Consider the following 13,114-nt stretch of genomic DNA (forward strand, 5'->3'; position numbering starts at 1 on the left):
TGGAACGCACTGAGGCCACAGTCTTTGGACTGACTACTGTAACTGTGACAGACTAATCTCTCAGCCCCTCCCCTTCACCCAGGCAATACATCAGTGCTTGCTTTGTGCCACCTGCTGGTTGGCCCAGACAGACAGACTCCAACAAGTGGTTGCAGGAATTAGTCACTGTCACGTCCCATCGTTGATTGTTTAATCTCTTGGATTTTCAGCATCTTTCTGTATGTATCGCTGACTGATAATGTAATGCTGTGTCTATCTAGACAAACTCAAGAAGTGGTGAATGAGATATTTCACAATATTAAAAAAGAAAAAAGTTTTTTGAAGCAATATACTTTTTTATTTCTTCTCTTTGTTAGAGAGAAAAGGGGAAAAGGAAACAAATTGTTGCAAATGTAAACTCTATGATTTGTCACATCTATGTAAGCTTACCCCAGGCAGTTGTGCACCTTAGACACATCTGTATACTAATGACATTTAATCCCTTCACATGATTAGCTTTCAATCATTTTAATATAATGGAATGCTGGTGTTAACAACCTGACTTCATTGGTGCCAATGGATACACATTTCTAGTTACTTTACAGTTATTATGATTATTATTATTATTTATTTGTTGTTGATCTATGTCAAGAAAAGAGATATCCATCAAATTCTAATCCATTAAATCCAAGGTGTGTTCAATGCTCAAAGTAACACTAAGCCTATGTGACACAATGTCATTGTATACATGACCAAAATCTGGACATTGCATGAAACAGTCTATTAGTGCACCTGCTAAACTTGCCTTTATTTTTATGTTTTTGAAATATGTTGGACAGTACTGGAATTGCAATAATTTAATATGAATGAAGGAGAAATGTATTTTGCTATCATGGTCCACAAAATCCAGAGCTAGGTCTGATAAGTAGGGTTTTCTTTTAATCAGCATGAGAAGGTCAGATATACCAGAGAATTGATATCTTTTTCACTTGTAACATGAATTATTTTCCACAGAATGTACTGATTTCAGCTGTAAAATGTTCAATCACCACGGAGTTTGTGGTGCCTAAAATTGTGGTGCCTAAAAGCCTGAAGCAGTTCACCCTGAGAGTTAAGCCTCTCTGCACCGTGTCTTTCCTCTGAAATTCAAACTGATTGGAATCTCTCTACCAAAGGCAAGTTAAATGTAAAACTGTCATGATTCAAGTCATGAATTGTATATATCTATCTTTGTATGTATACTAATAAATCCTGTGCTCTAATAAAACAATACTATGAACTGAAGTGGGTAAAATTAAAACATTTGTATTAATCCACAATCATCACTCAAATATATTAATGTTTATTACATTTAAAGTAAAAATGTTTAAATTATGAGTCCATATTATCTATTTCAATGTATATCAGTACACCAGTATCTAGTTAAATTAAACACCTTTTATCAGGGAACAGCAGCAGGACATACTGAAAGTATGCTTGTTGTATTTTCATATCCCTACATTTATTTATATCAGATTTAGGAGTTGCCCCACAGCCCCAGTCAGAACCTATAATACTCAGTGATTCCGTATACAGTGTGTCTGTGAGAGGTGTGCTAAATTTATATATTACAAAACAGAAAAAAATCAACTAGCCTGGACTGTTCACTACATGCTCCTCTGGATAATCAAATTGTTTGCCACTAAACATAACCCAGTACATTATGCTGTCACAGACAGACATTAACTGTTTGTCAGTTACTTTTACAATACATTTATAATTACAGTTTAGCCTTCATTAATATCAGTAAAGTTTGGCTATTTTAACATTAAAGATAAAGGAGGGAATACACACAGGCAGTAGCTGAGAGTAGCTCCACATTTTGCTTTTAAAATAATTTTCTTTTTCTGTCATGTTAAATTGCACCTCAAATATGTAAAAAATTACTTTTTAATAGTCTTCCTTTTTATTTAAACACCAAAAGCAAATCACAGATGCAGCAGTTTTTAAAATTCGCTGGCTTGAGGATTGTAGTGACGGTGGAATGTAGCCATCAGCTTCCAGATTGGTTGAATAACAAGAGATAAGCTCTGATATGATGTAAATGTTATTTTCATTTGTAAGTCATTGTCTTTACATACAGTACGTGCCATGCCATGCAGGTTACTGAAGGAGTGGTTCAGAAGAATAGCATTTGATCTGACTCCACACTTGTCTGACAGTGAGCCTGTCATTGCAATACACATTTTTATCATTGAAACAGAAGCTATAGTATTTTCATGTGGCTGTAATTGTTCTGATTCATTGTTCATGGCAGATATTTAGCCTGCATCACCATGTATATTTTAAATGTTTGCTTCCTATCACTTTTATGAAACACAGAGGGTTTTTTCCATATCACAGTACCACAGTAAGAGTCTACATTGAATTGGCAGGAGTGAGTAAAAATATATATACTGTGCAAACTATGTTTCCTTATTGATGGTCTTAAAAGTGTGTGTATGTCTTTGTTACTTGACATTAAAACTTGCTGCTATGACATTAAATAAATCTCCAAAGTTGCTTATGCAAATTTGATGTGGAGTTGACGTGGACACATGCTGGTCTCACACACATACACACACACAAACATTTGCCGATTGGTAAGAGTTTGTTCATTATACTGATTTAAACTACAAGCAATGTGATTCTCTACTCGACAGCACATTTGTGAAGCTAACAGTCATCATTTACTGCAGCTCTCTAAGTATCCAAGAAGCTGAAGGTGGTAGCTCCACTTACTCTGTGCTAAAGCATTGATTCTTCCAGCCTTATGGAACAAATTCTAGGAGTGATACATACATTTTGTTTAGAAAGAGTTTGTGTATGTGTGTGTGTGTCCCGTGGATGTAGAGCCTTTATGATAACATTCTACTGAAGGGCTGGTGTTATCCATACTGTGCCCATTTAAAAAGGTTATCATGGTGTCTGAGTTCCATCACGCTTGCTCTGGTTCATGCATTAAATGGTACAACATTAACATTTTTTGATGTATTTTTGGCTTTCTTATAGCAACCAATGAAAATGCTGAATCTCATCCAGGCTATGTATGTGCATTATAAAGAGTTGAGCGGACGTGTGAGTAACAATAAAGGTTCATGCAACTTTGTTTTGCACTAAACTGCAGCCTCCTGCACAGTGTGAAACAGTAGTGGTAAAGCAGGGTCTATTCTATTCTAAAATGAAAACATGTATGTATACAGCATCGCACAAATTCTCCACAACTTGATGTATGTTTTATGAATGTACATTTTAATTATGATTTGTTTAATGGATTGAATAACATTTGCAAATATCTGTCTGTAAAAATATCAAATATGCCATTGTCTCATAAAATCTGTTTATCCCTTAATTTTGCCATTGTCTTTTTTAACCCTCTCTAGGTTTTTAGCATCAGATATTAACAGTATATCAGATATAATCCTACAGTGACAGCTATTCTGTGATGCTTCAGATGAATTGCTATGATTTCATTGTCTGATCATAATTTGTAATATCTTGCAAACATTAAGTAATTGTTTAGATAACAGGATAGCATTCAAAAATGAGACTAAATCTACAGCCATTAAGAAGAGTTTCCTGTCCTAAGTAATAACTGTACTGTTCTATTTCTGTCATCATACTGTAAATATCTGACCAACATTACAGTTCCAGTTTAACCTGCGATGTCATGTTAGAGTTATATAAAAACATTACTTGCTACTGCTGAGCTGATTGAAAAGCCAATGTTTCTAGCATTTTTGTGTGGATTCCTGGGCAGTGGAACGACCCAGCTTATACTGACAAGGAGTGAGAACTTCATTCACCCGTCTTTGGACTGAGGAGTGGATATCTGCAAGCTGATTTGCAGCTCTTTGGGTAGATGTGTCCCAGAACCTTTGTTACTGGAAGGATCAATGCTGGAAGGAATACATTCAGAGAGTGTGCCAATTATGATGTATTAAATTTTACAAAAAAGACACCATAAGTATGATTTTCCTCGTGTTAATATTTTTAGTTCTATGAAGCCAAATTACTCCACATGTATTTGTACATGATGTTCGTTGTGATATTTTAGTTTCACAGTGGACAACAGTGTGTGTAGGATCTGACAGTAGGATGCTGTTTCCCCTTTAAAACGAGAAGATTTCTCTGTGCTCACCTTCAGTCTCCGAGTGTTAATTTTCCCTCACCTGAAGAAGGCGCGTATCACGTGACCAGTAGTCCGTCACCCGCCTGGGGGCGTGGCTTTGTTCAGTCCACAGCTACGGAAGCCTGGACTTAACCAAGCCAGCGAGCTTGCTTCCTGAAAATGGCGAAGTGGGGAAGGTTTGGTTTTGTGTTGAGGACTGTCTTGAAGAGTCCTCGGTCTCTGCGGGGTTTAGCAGTGCGCCGTGTTGCCGCCCCTTGTGTTTTAGGCTCTGTGATCGGGGCTGGAGTCGTTTGTTATTACCGAGTTAACAAGCAGACTCTGCCTGTCACCGTTCATGCTGAGGGACACAAAGTGAGTACTCACCTAATTTTATTAGTAATGAAAGTGTGGTCGAAAGTAAGTGCAGACAGACACACATGTAGACAGTTGTCACAGTTTGACAGCCTAAATAAAACGATATGTATTCATGGGTACACACGGGGCGTGAATCCTGAGCCACAGTTGACCTACCGCCCCCAGCGGTCAGTCACAGCTTTCTGTGTTTTCAGGAGGCTCCGGCTCCTCTTTTGTCCCCCAGAAAGATCCGTTTCATCCAGTTCGCCTCCGTGATCTACGAGCAGGAGCCCTACATGACCCCGAGAGACTTCCTGTTCTCTGTGATGCTGGAGGATGTCGACCGTAAGCTGCACCGGGTCCCCCAGTCTGTACTTTTTCCTCCCAGCTGGGTGACACCTTGACACCTTTATTCTGTTTCATTCTGTTTATTTGATTGAATGCTGTTTTGATGAGTGTTGTTCACCTTTCCAGTAGAGTACCATAGACATGGGCAGTGTCTGTGGTGACTCCACACCTTAAGAGTCTATGAGAGGCAGCAACACAGCAGCCAACTTCATTGTCTTGAAGTGTGAAGAAGCTTATACAGACAAACTGCTAATGGCAGAAAGAGACAGTCATAACACAGTTAATTGGCAATTTAGACTGAGACTGTGGGGAAAAAACATGGTGGTAGCAAAGATGGACCTTATTTTTACTGGAGATAACTACAGCTTAATCACCCGGTCCATTTCACAAGGTGTTTGCTGGCCAGCATTCACCGCTATTTGGAGCTTAAGCAAAGTATTCAGACTTCAATTTTTGCACACTGAGTGTGTAGATTTAATTTTAATTGCATATTTTCCATCAGTCCCCACTTAAAACCTGTTTGCTCACAGATGTGTAACTATATATGACTGTTACTAGAATTTCTACTGTGTAAATCTTTTCTGTTTCTTATGTAGGAAAGCTGCAGAAGAGAATTTTAACCAAACCGGTATGTTTATTTAATTACAAAGTGAGTGTCATACTGCATGTCATTAGTTTGGGCAAACTAAATGCTGTATCCCTGTATCCCATTGGCATCTTCGCAGGAAGTTGATAAGATGTTACTCACTGCCTCTAAATCTCAGGCTGCTAAGGATCTGTTTAGAACCCTGGGAGACAATGGTAAGTTATTAATCTGTCATTGGATTCATTAGAGTTAATACACAAAAACCTCAGACTAGTATCCAGATCTGTCCAGTTTAAAGTATATCTGATCTCAGCTGTGACTGACTGCATTTTGAAAAACTGCAGTTTTGTTTCCCTTTCATTTTTCATTTTATCTCTGTGAACTTGTCAGGCAGTATATTTATTTTTAATTCCAAAATCTAATTGAGCATTGCTGATTTGTGTTGCAGGTCTGATATCCTACACAGAGTATCTGTTCCTGTTGACTATCCTGACCAGTAAGTTACTTAAAAATTGTGGCTATGTGTCATTATGGTCTTGATACTGATACTCTCTTGTGCTAAATAGATTTTGCTTTGTGTGTGGATACCCCTGTCTGCAGGAAGAACACTGCTTATTGAGATTTTTTTGTCAGTAATCCACTCCAGGCTGTGTTGAGAAACCCCTATAAAGCCAAGCTTGCTCATTTATTGAAGTTTTACAGATAACTGACAGTGCATTGCTGTTGCAGAGCCACACACAGGATTTCATATAGCATTCAAAATGCTTGATGTTGATGGCAACGAGCAGGTGGACAAAAAGGAATTTCTCAAGGTAAGACCTCTAAGATATCAGATGAAATATTGCCTACAACATGGATTGTGTCTTATTTAACCTTTATCAACCTCACTATTACTGTGGGACAGTACATTCACAGAGAATTGTGATTCTGTATGTTTAAATGCCCATGTGTGCATTTAAATTTCCAAATATTGCCACCTTTAATGCTGCTTCAAGCACTGGTGCTACTGCCGGTGTAAGTATGGAGACATGGAACCACATGAAGGTGAGGGTGAGCTGCACTGCCAGCTGCTCTAAGCCTGCTTTTCATGTTTTGCATTTCCACAGCCTCAGTTAGTTTAGTCCATTATTTTAAAGCCACTCGACATGTAATGTCTCTCTCCCAACCCACTTGTCCTCTGTGATCACAAGAGAAGCCCTCAGCATGCTTAGTCCAGATCAGGCCCTGACTACTAGACTGCATTTGGCACATTATGGCCCTTGTGTTGTATTTTCATGTTGTGACTTGGTGCACAGGCCAGTAGCATTCAGTAAGAAATTAGAAGTGCATGGGTTGTCATCTGCTTCCGTTCCTGTTGTGTGTGAATGTCCTGTTTCTGGTGTTTGTTTGTTTTCCTAGTAGTTTACAGAATAAGGATGTATGTTCACAGTTTAACATTAAAAAACAGCTTTTTAATTCTCTGATTAAATATTGTTTTTTGTTATTGAAGCTGAAGAATATCATTAGAAAAACTAAGATGAAAGCTCCTATGGACAGCATAGAGGTGGGTATTCACATTCTCTTAATTGGATGGTTTATCCCGATGATTACTTTTTAACATCACTGATGATACAATGTAATGTCTGACAGTTCAGTCTAATGGTAACACTTGATGCATTGTGATTTAAGAAACAAGCAGAGGATAGCCAAGCTGTGAGCACGTCGCTACAAGCCTACTTCTTTGGGAAGAAAGGAGAAAATAAGTTGCGGTATCAGGAGTTCCACAGGTAAGAAATTGTTTCTATAATGGCACACCTTTGCTGCTGAGATCATTCCACATTTAGATGAGTAGCTGACCCTGGTCCTCAAGGGCCACTGAAAACTTCTGGTATGTCATGTCTGAAGATTCGTCCAGGTGAAGTTATCTAGAGGTTGAGTCATGGCAACTGGACTTCTAGTTTTTGGTATGTTAATTCATAAACATGGAGAAAAGGAGGGTTTCCTGTTGTCTGTGATTGTAAACGTTTAGATGACACAATTTAACATTTAATTTCTCTGAAAGGTTTGATGTCTTGAAGAGAAATTTTGTGGTGAACCTCTTATTTTGTTTATCCTAAAATCCATTAATTTACACTTTAAAATGCCACCCAGAACAGATCAGTTTTATCATGAATAGGGGGTCAGTTTATGTTTTATTTTTTTTTAATGTTTTGGGACTATGAGCTTGGTTCAAAAATTGTGAACTACAAACTACGCCAAAGCAAATTTAATAAACATTGTGTTTCGCTTAGGTTTATGGAGGACCTGCAGGCTGAAGTTCAGGAGATGGAGTTCCTGCAGTTCTCCAAAGGTATGGACACCATGCGAAGAGAAGACTTTGCAGAGTGGCTGCTACACTACACCAATGAGGAAGACAACAAAGTCTATTGGGAGAACATGAGGAAGAGGATCCCTGCTGGCCAGGTACCTGGACTCATCCTCTGCTGTTATTACATGAAACACATACTGTGGGAAATGAAGCATAGAAGTGAACAGGCATATTTTCTCTGGCAGAGTATCACGTTTGATGAGTTCAGAGCCTTCTGTCTCTTCACCAACAATCTGGAGGACTTCACTGTTTCAATGAAAATGGTTACTGAAGCCAACCGTCCTGTTGGAATGGGTAACACCTAGTCATTGTTTAGAATAGTTTTTTTAACATTGTATAGATGCCTACATTCTTCGTTTTCTGTTATTGCAGCCCAGTTTAAGCGAGCTGTGAAGATTGCCACAGGCAACGAGCTGTCCGAGAATGTGCTCGACACTGTATTTAAACTCTTCGATACAGATGGAGATGACTGTCTGAGCCATAAGGAATTCATTGATGTAATGAAAGACAGAGTACTGCGAGGTCTGAGGGTGAGTTTCTCCATCCAGACCTTTTTTTATACTTTGCATTTTGAATGTCATGGTATATTTCCCGTACTGTTAGATGTGAAGAACACTGTCTTGCCTTCAGGTGCAGCCCGAGATTGGCTTTTCTGGCTATTGGAAGTGTGTGAAGCGGGAGACCCTGAAGGGAGCTCAGGAGGCCCTAGGAGATACCAGGATTCCCATCTGAAACATGTTCCAGGACATTTCTCACTGATGATCACACATACTACTGCTCACCTTTCATATTCCATCTTAATATGAAATGTGTAAGGAAACTAAGGATTTACACCACCTTGCCACCTTATAGATCAACAAAACTGTAGTCTGATACTAGCTTACTTAACTATGTGCAGGTGGGGTGTTTTTATTGTTTGCCAGCTTTTGTTAATCAAGTCATGCATTTTGTATTCAGAATGGGCAGCTTTGCATTCCCAAACAATCTGTTGCGCATGTTTACATAAGTTGGTGTGATTGATCTTAATTCTGTTAATATTTACACATTTTAAGGGCTTTCCCATTGCTTGGTGTGGGGTTTTTGTTTTTTTGTCAAAATATTGATCAAAAACTTTTATACAAATGCCAATGTTTTAAACACATTTAGGATTCAAAGCAGTAGCAAAGAATAAATGTTTTGTAATTTATTGTAGAATTGACCTGTTGAGATCACAGGAGTATACAAGTTAACCATTGAAGATTGTGTTGCTAATTACCTTAACATACATACAATTTAAAAAGTAAATAGACAAAACAAGCATACTTCTGTGATAAATGAACAAATTAGTGAGTGATGCCAAGGTTATCAGTGAATACAGCATACACAGCTACAATACAATAAAATTACATTGAGCATGAAGCCATCTTTGGTCTTCTCATCAATATAAACAAATACATATAAATTTGTACTGTATCAAAAATAGAAATTACATAGCCATGTTGAAAGTAAATTCACATTTTAGACATACAATATAAGGAGAATACCTAAGAGACATATTGTGGGATTACATTTTTCAATCCTTGGCTTTAAGATCCAATGGTTTGCCACATTTTGAACATTCATTTGAATTTTTGCATGATTCTGTCAAACCATGTTTCAACATCACTGTCATCCATCTGTATTGGACAGTATGCATAATATATGTAACAAACACAAATGAAAGACAAAATAGATTGTCATTGAAACAAGTGTGTGCTTTCAATCCTGGGCCGATTAGAGAACTATGCTGCACTGGACACAGGACATAGGGAGAAATGCAGTCGGGACTCAACATTCAGTCATGATGTCACAGCTTACCCCTCACAGGTGAACCTCGCCCTGACAGGCAGACATGTTCCTCTTGTCACGAGTCTCTCTTGTGTCTTTAGTCAGCAGTGTGCACGTGTGTGTGCAGCTGACTTCCTGGGGTCCAGAGTTATTCTGTTCTCAAGAGGCAGAGACGATGAGCTGCAGCCAAAGAGGACCTCTGCTTCAGATAATAGGGAAGTGCTTTCAAAGTGTTCAATCCACTGTGGAAGAAGAACAGTATGTTTAAGAATCTGGGACTTTTGTGTGTAAAAACAAGACCTAAGAAGCTGCTTTATAAATCAATCAGCCATACTCTGTTCTAACAACACAGAATTTCAAGTCCAACAGTCTTAGCTGGAAAAAAAAAAAAAAAAAAAACATTCCCATGTTGATTACACAGGTTAGATTTCTCATCTGCAAATGTAATTTTCCTGAGCCATTCTCAAGAGGCTCTTCACAGACCATGTATTTTTTTTGCTTTCAAGTTAAACTGGTTTTAATAGCTTTAAAATTAAATTTTAAGACCATTTTCAAAGGTAGCCTTCTTTACACTTCAAACCAAAAAACAACAAAAAATACAGGTTTCTCGCTGTCTTACCATTCAAAACAATAGGATGGGGATGTCAAGGGTCATTCTCCTTCTTGACTGTCACATCCCCGTCTGCAGCCAGGATGGTTGAGATCTCCCCCTGCATGAAGGCCCAAGGCACGGTGGATCCAGTCAGGGGGCAGCGCTCACCACTGGGGCAGTACACCTCCCCTCCTTGACCTTGGTTGCGGATGAATCCTCGTGTACAGGGGAAGCAGAACTTGTGGTGTGGAACAGAGGGACACTGGACAAAATGAGTGTCCTCCAAGCGCTCTCTACAGAGAGTGCAGCAGAGCAGAGTGCCCTGAGCACTGCTTGAAGACTCCCCAGTGCTGGTGTTGCTGCTTGACCCAGCCACACTTAAACCTTGCCCCATGGCTGCCTGGGAGACTGAGGTGGAGGCAGTGGAGGGGCTGCTGCTGGTGGGACGCCCTGCTGCGGAGGAGTGGGCTGTGGACATGCTGGGGCTGTCTCTGGCCATTTGGCTGGAGCTCAGACTGTCTGCAACTCCCATGAGTGCTGAGATGGGTGACGGCTGGCTGTGCAAACGGGGTGGGCCCTCTTGAGAGGCAGCCATGCCAGGAAGAGGTTCCATGCCTGAATAAGCACCTCGGGGCCAGGGCTCTCTCGCTGGATGATCAGGCCTCCCATCATTCTCTCCATTCTCAGAGCCTGGAGAAGCCTTGCGACGCCGAGTGGTGCTCTTTGCTGGTACAGGGCGACCAGAGACTGCCATAGATGGCGCCGTGTCTGCCTGTGGCAGAACCTCTGGGATTGGGGGCTCTTTGAACATACGCACGCCATCATTCAACAGCTCAGCCAGCCCACGCCAGTCTCCTGTGCCTTGCCGCTTCTCATATTCCACATATCGTAGCCCAGAATTGACTGCTTTACCTGCATCCTTGGCTGAGTCACGGAACATCTGCCTAACCAGGTCTGGAACTCCTGAGAAAATCATTCCAGAGCCAGCAGGATACTCTACAAACATCTTCAGCTCAAACTCAGGGGTTGTAATGGCATCGAAGGCCAGAACACGACCCATCAGATTATGGTCTTTCCTGAAGCGCACATTAAAGGGGACGCAGCTGCTGAGAGCTATAAGCACATCGCGCACTGCTTTGGGACGGTTTGGCCAGCCTTCAACCCTGCTACGAGAAACCTCACTGAATTCAGCCATCACTTCGTTGTTCCTCCACACAGCAGGATCTATACCCACCAGAGCAGAGGTGCTGGCTCCCACACCCAGGGACACCACCTGTCTTCTGCCAGCATCACCCATTACAGGGCCAGCTGAGACCGCAATAGGTGTGGCCCCAGCCCGGGAGCCTGACAATGGGGCCAGAAGACCATGAGGCGCTGCTACTAAGCCCTGAGCTATCAAGGCATGAGATATGCTGCCATGTATGCCAGAAACGGCCCCAGCTATAGCCCGACGAGTGTTCGGGCTCTGCCGGCTCCCCTCTGACATGGCCACATCTTCAGCTCTGTGCAGACCATTGGGGAGGCGGGAAGACACCCCATACTCACCCCTCCCCCTGTCCACACGCTCTCCATGCTGCCGCCCTGCCTCCATGGGCCCGGTAGCGCTGGGCTTGCCCTGCTGTGGACCAGGGGACCTGCCGTCTAAAACTCCGTGCGTGCTCTTCAGTTGTCTGGCAGTTTCTATGAGGAGCTCGATGCGGTCTGCCCCGTCGTAGTTGACGCATCCCCGGCACACAGCTTCGCTGAACTCCCACAGCATGGCCCAGGGCATCTTGGGCAGGTCGCAGAGGTAGCACCATTGCCGTCTAGACGAGGACTGCGAGGCGGAGGACATGTTGTTTACAGGCCCTCGACCAAACTTTCTTCGGAGGCCTACACGTTACGGTCTACGTCTGCCAACTACTCTTCAGTTCTCACACAACGGGCCACATACCGCGGACCTGACGACGAGAATCAGACTAAAACTAAGCTCCAGACGTCGGTGCTGACGACAACGGTGAAAGTTAGCGACGTCTTCTTTCTCGATTTGTTCGCGTCGGCCTGTGTGGAAGGAAGTAAAAGGCTACAAGACACCGGAAACACCTACGCTGCTGGGGGGGGGGCTCAGGGCAGTCTGGGACTTGTAGTTTGTTCGCTCTTTTTTTCTGGTACGTAAAGTGAATAATACCGCAAGAACAACCAGTCAATAACGTAGAGACTAAAAGGAGCTCGGTGTGTGACAAAGAAGGAGGAAGACTGTCCCTGGTCTCCCTGCAGCGTTCCATGCCCTATCCACAGGTGGATGTGGCTTTATAGGAACATTATGAATTTTATCTGGAAACAAAGGACGTAGAGTCGTAGACAAACCGATGTGATTTTTGCAGTATAGCCGTAAGAAAACCTGCTTCATTTCCAATATTATAATGCAAAGGAAGGTTAAAAATATATGCAAAGAACACCCGGGGACCATGTACGAACATATATACAATTATTTTGTCAAATTAGATAGCGATAGATAGGTGACGTTTGTTTTTTTAACCTGTAATTATTATGCGCCCAACTTTCAAACGGCGCTTATCAATCTTATACAATGCCTCCTAGATCCCAAAGACTAACTAACAGGTGACTCTGGATACACTGGCCACGTTTTAAATATTAAAATACTATTTAATATTGCCTCAATGTGTGAACTGACAACTTTCCTACCTCGACATTTTAAGTGAAATGAGGATACAGGATGTAGCCTACCTAAATGGCTTTGGTGATGTGGGACACATTTATTTGATGCATTCAAATTCTTTGGACTTAGACGACAAGGAAAGCTATATGAGCTACATTAGATACTATACTAAGGCATACGTTTCATGGCATCATATTTACCTTCATTGTAAGGCATGAGTAAGGTAAGGCACTAATCACCTCACAGCAGTAAGGCTTTGGGTTTGAAACCTGCTTGACAGTGGGCCTTTCTGTGTGGAGTTTTTATGTTCCCCC

General features: G+C 41.3%; 2 protein-coding genes across 2 annotated transcripts; one reads left to right on the top strand and one right to left on the bottom strand.

Moving 5' to 3' along the window:
* The first annotated feature begins 4,230 nt into the window (after positions 1–4,230).
* On the top strand, positions 4,231–9,040 carry micu2 (mitochondrial calcium uptake 2). Its single transcript, XM_026328202.1, has 12 exons — positions 4,231–4,480; positions 4,678–4,807; positions 5,407–5,438; positions 5,536–5,611; positions 5,845–5,892; positions 6,126–6,208; positions 6,886–6,939; positions 7,065–7,162; positions 7,667–7,838; positions 7,929–8,037; positions 8,116–8,273; positions 8,374–9,040. Exons 1-12 carry the CDS (start codon positions 4,289–4,291, stop codon positions 8,473–8,475), a joined length of 1,254 nt encoding a protein of 417 aa, XP_026183987.1. The 5' UTR covers positions 4,231–4,288; the 3' UTR covers positions 8,476–9,040.
* On the bottom strand, positions 8,912–12,235 carry LOC113142868 (interferon regulatory factor 2-binding protein 1). The gene is made up of 2 exons (XM_026328199.2): positions 10,169–12,235; positions 8,912–9,791 (listed from the first exon to the last, which is right to left on the bottom strand). The coding sequence occupies exon 1, from the start codon at positions 11,973–11,975 to the stop codon at positions 10,194–10,196; it is 1,782 nt and encodes a 593-aa protein (XP_026183984.1). The 5' UTR covers positions 11,976–12,235; the 3' UTR covers positions 8,912–9,791; positions 10,169–10,193.
* Between the last annotated feature and the right edge of the window lie 879 nt (positions 12,236–13,114).

The sequence above is a fragment of the Mastacembelus armatus genome, chromosome 14 (genome assembly GCF_900324485.2).
Source record: "Mastacembelus armatus chromosome 14, fMasArm1.2, whole genome shotgun sequence".
NCBI lineage: Eukaryota > Metazoa > Chordata > Actinopteri > Synbranchiformes > Mastacembelidae > Mastacembelus > Mastacembelus armatus.

Coding starts and splice junctions, on each gene's coding strand:
- LOC113142868 (XM_026328199.2), bottom strand. CDS start 11,975: ATGTCCTCCGCCTCGCAGTCCTCGTCTAGACGGCAATGGTGCTACCTC.
- micu2 (XM_026328202.1), top strand. CDS start 4,289: ATGGCGAAGTGGGGAAGGTTTGGTTTTGTGTTGAGGACTGTCTTGAAG. Junction 5,893..6,125: donor CCTGTTGACTATCCTGACCA/GTAAGTTACTTA, acceptor TTGCTGTTGCAG/AGCCACACACAGGATTTCAT. Junction 7,839..7,928: donor AGAGGATCCCTGCTGGCCAG/GTACCTGGACTC, acceptor TTTCTCTGGCAG/AGTATCACGTTTGATGAGTT.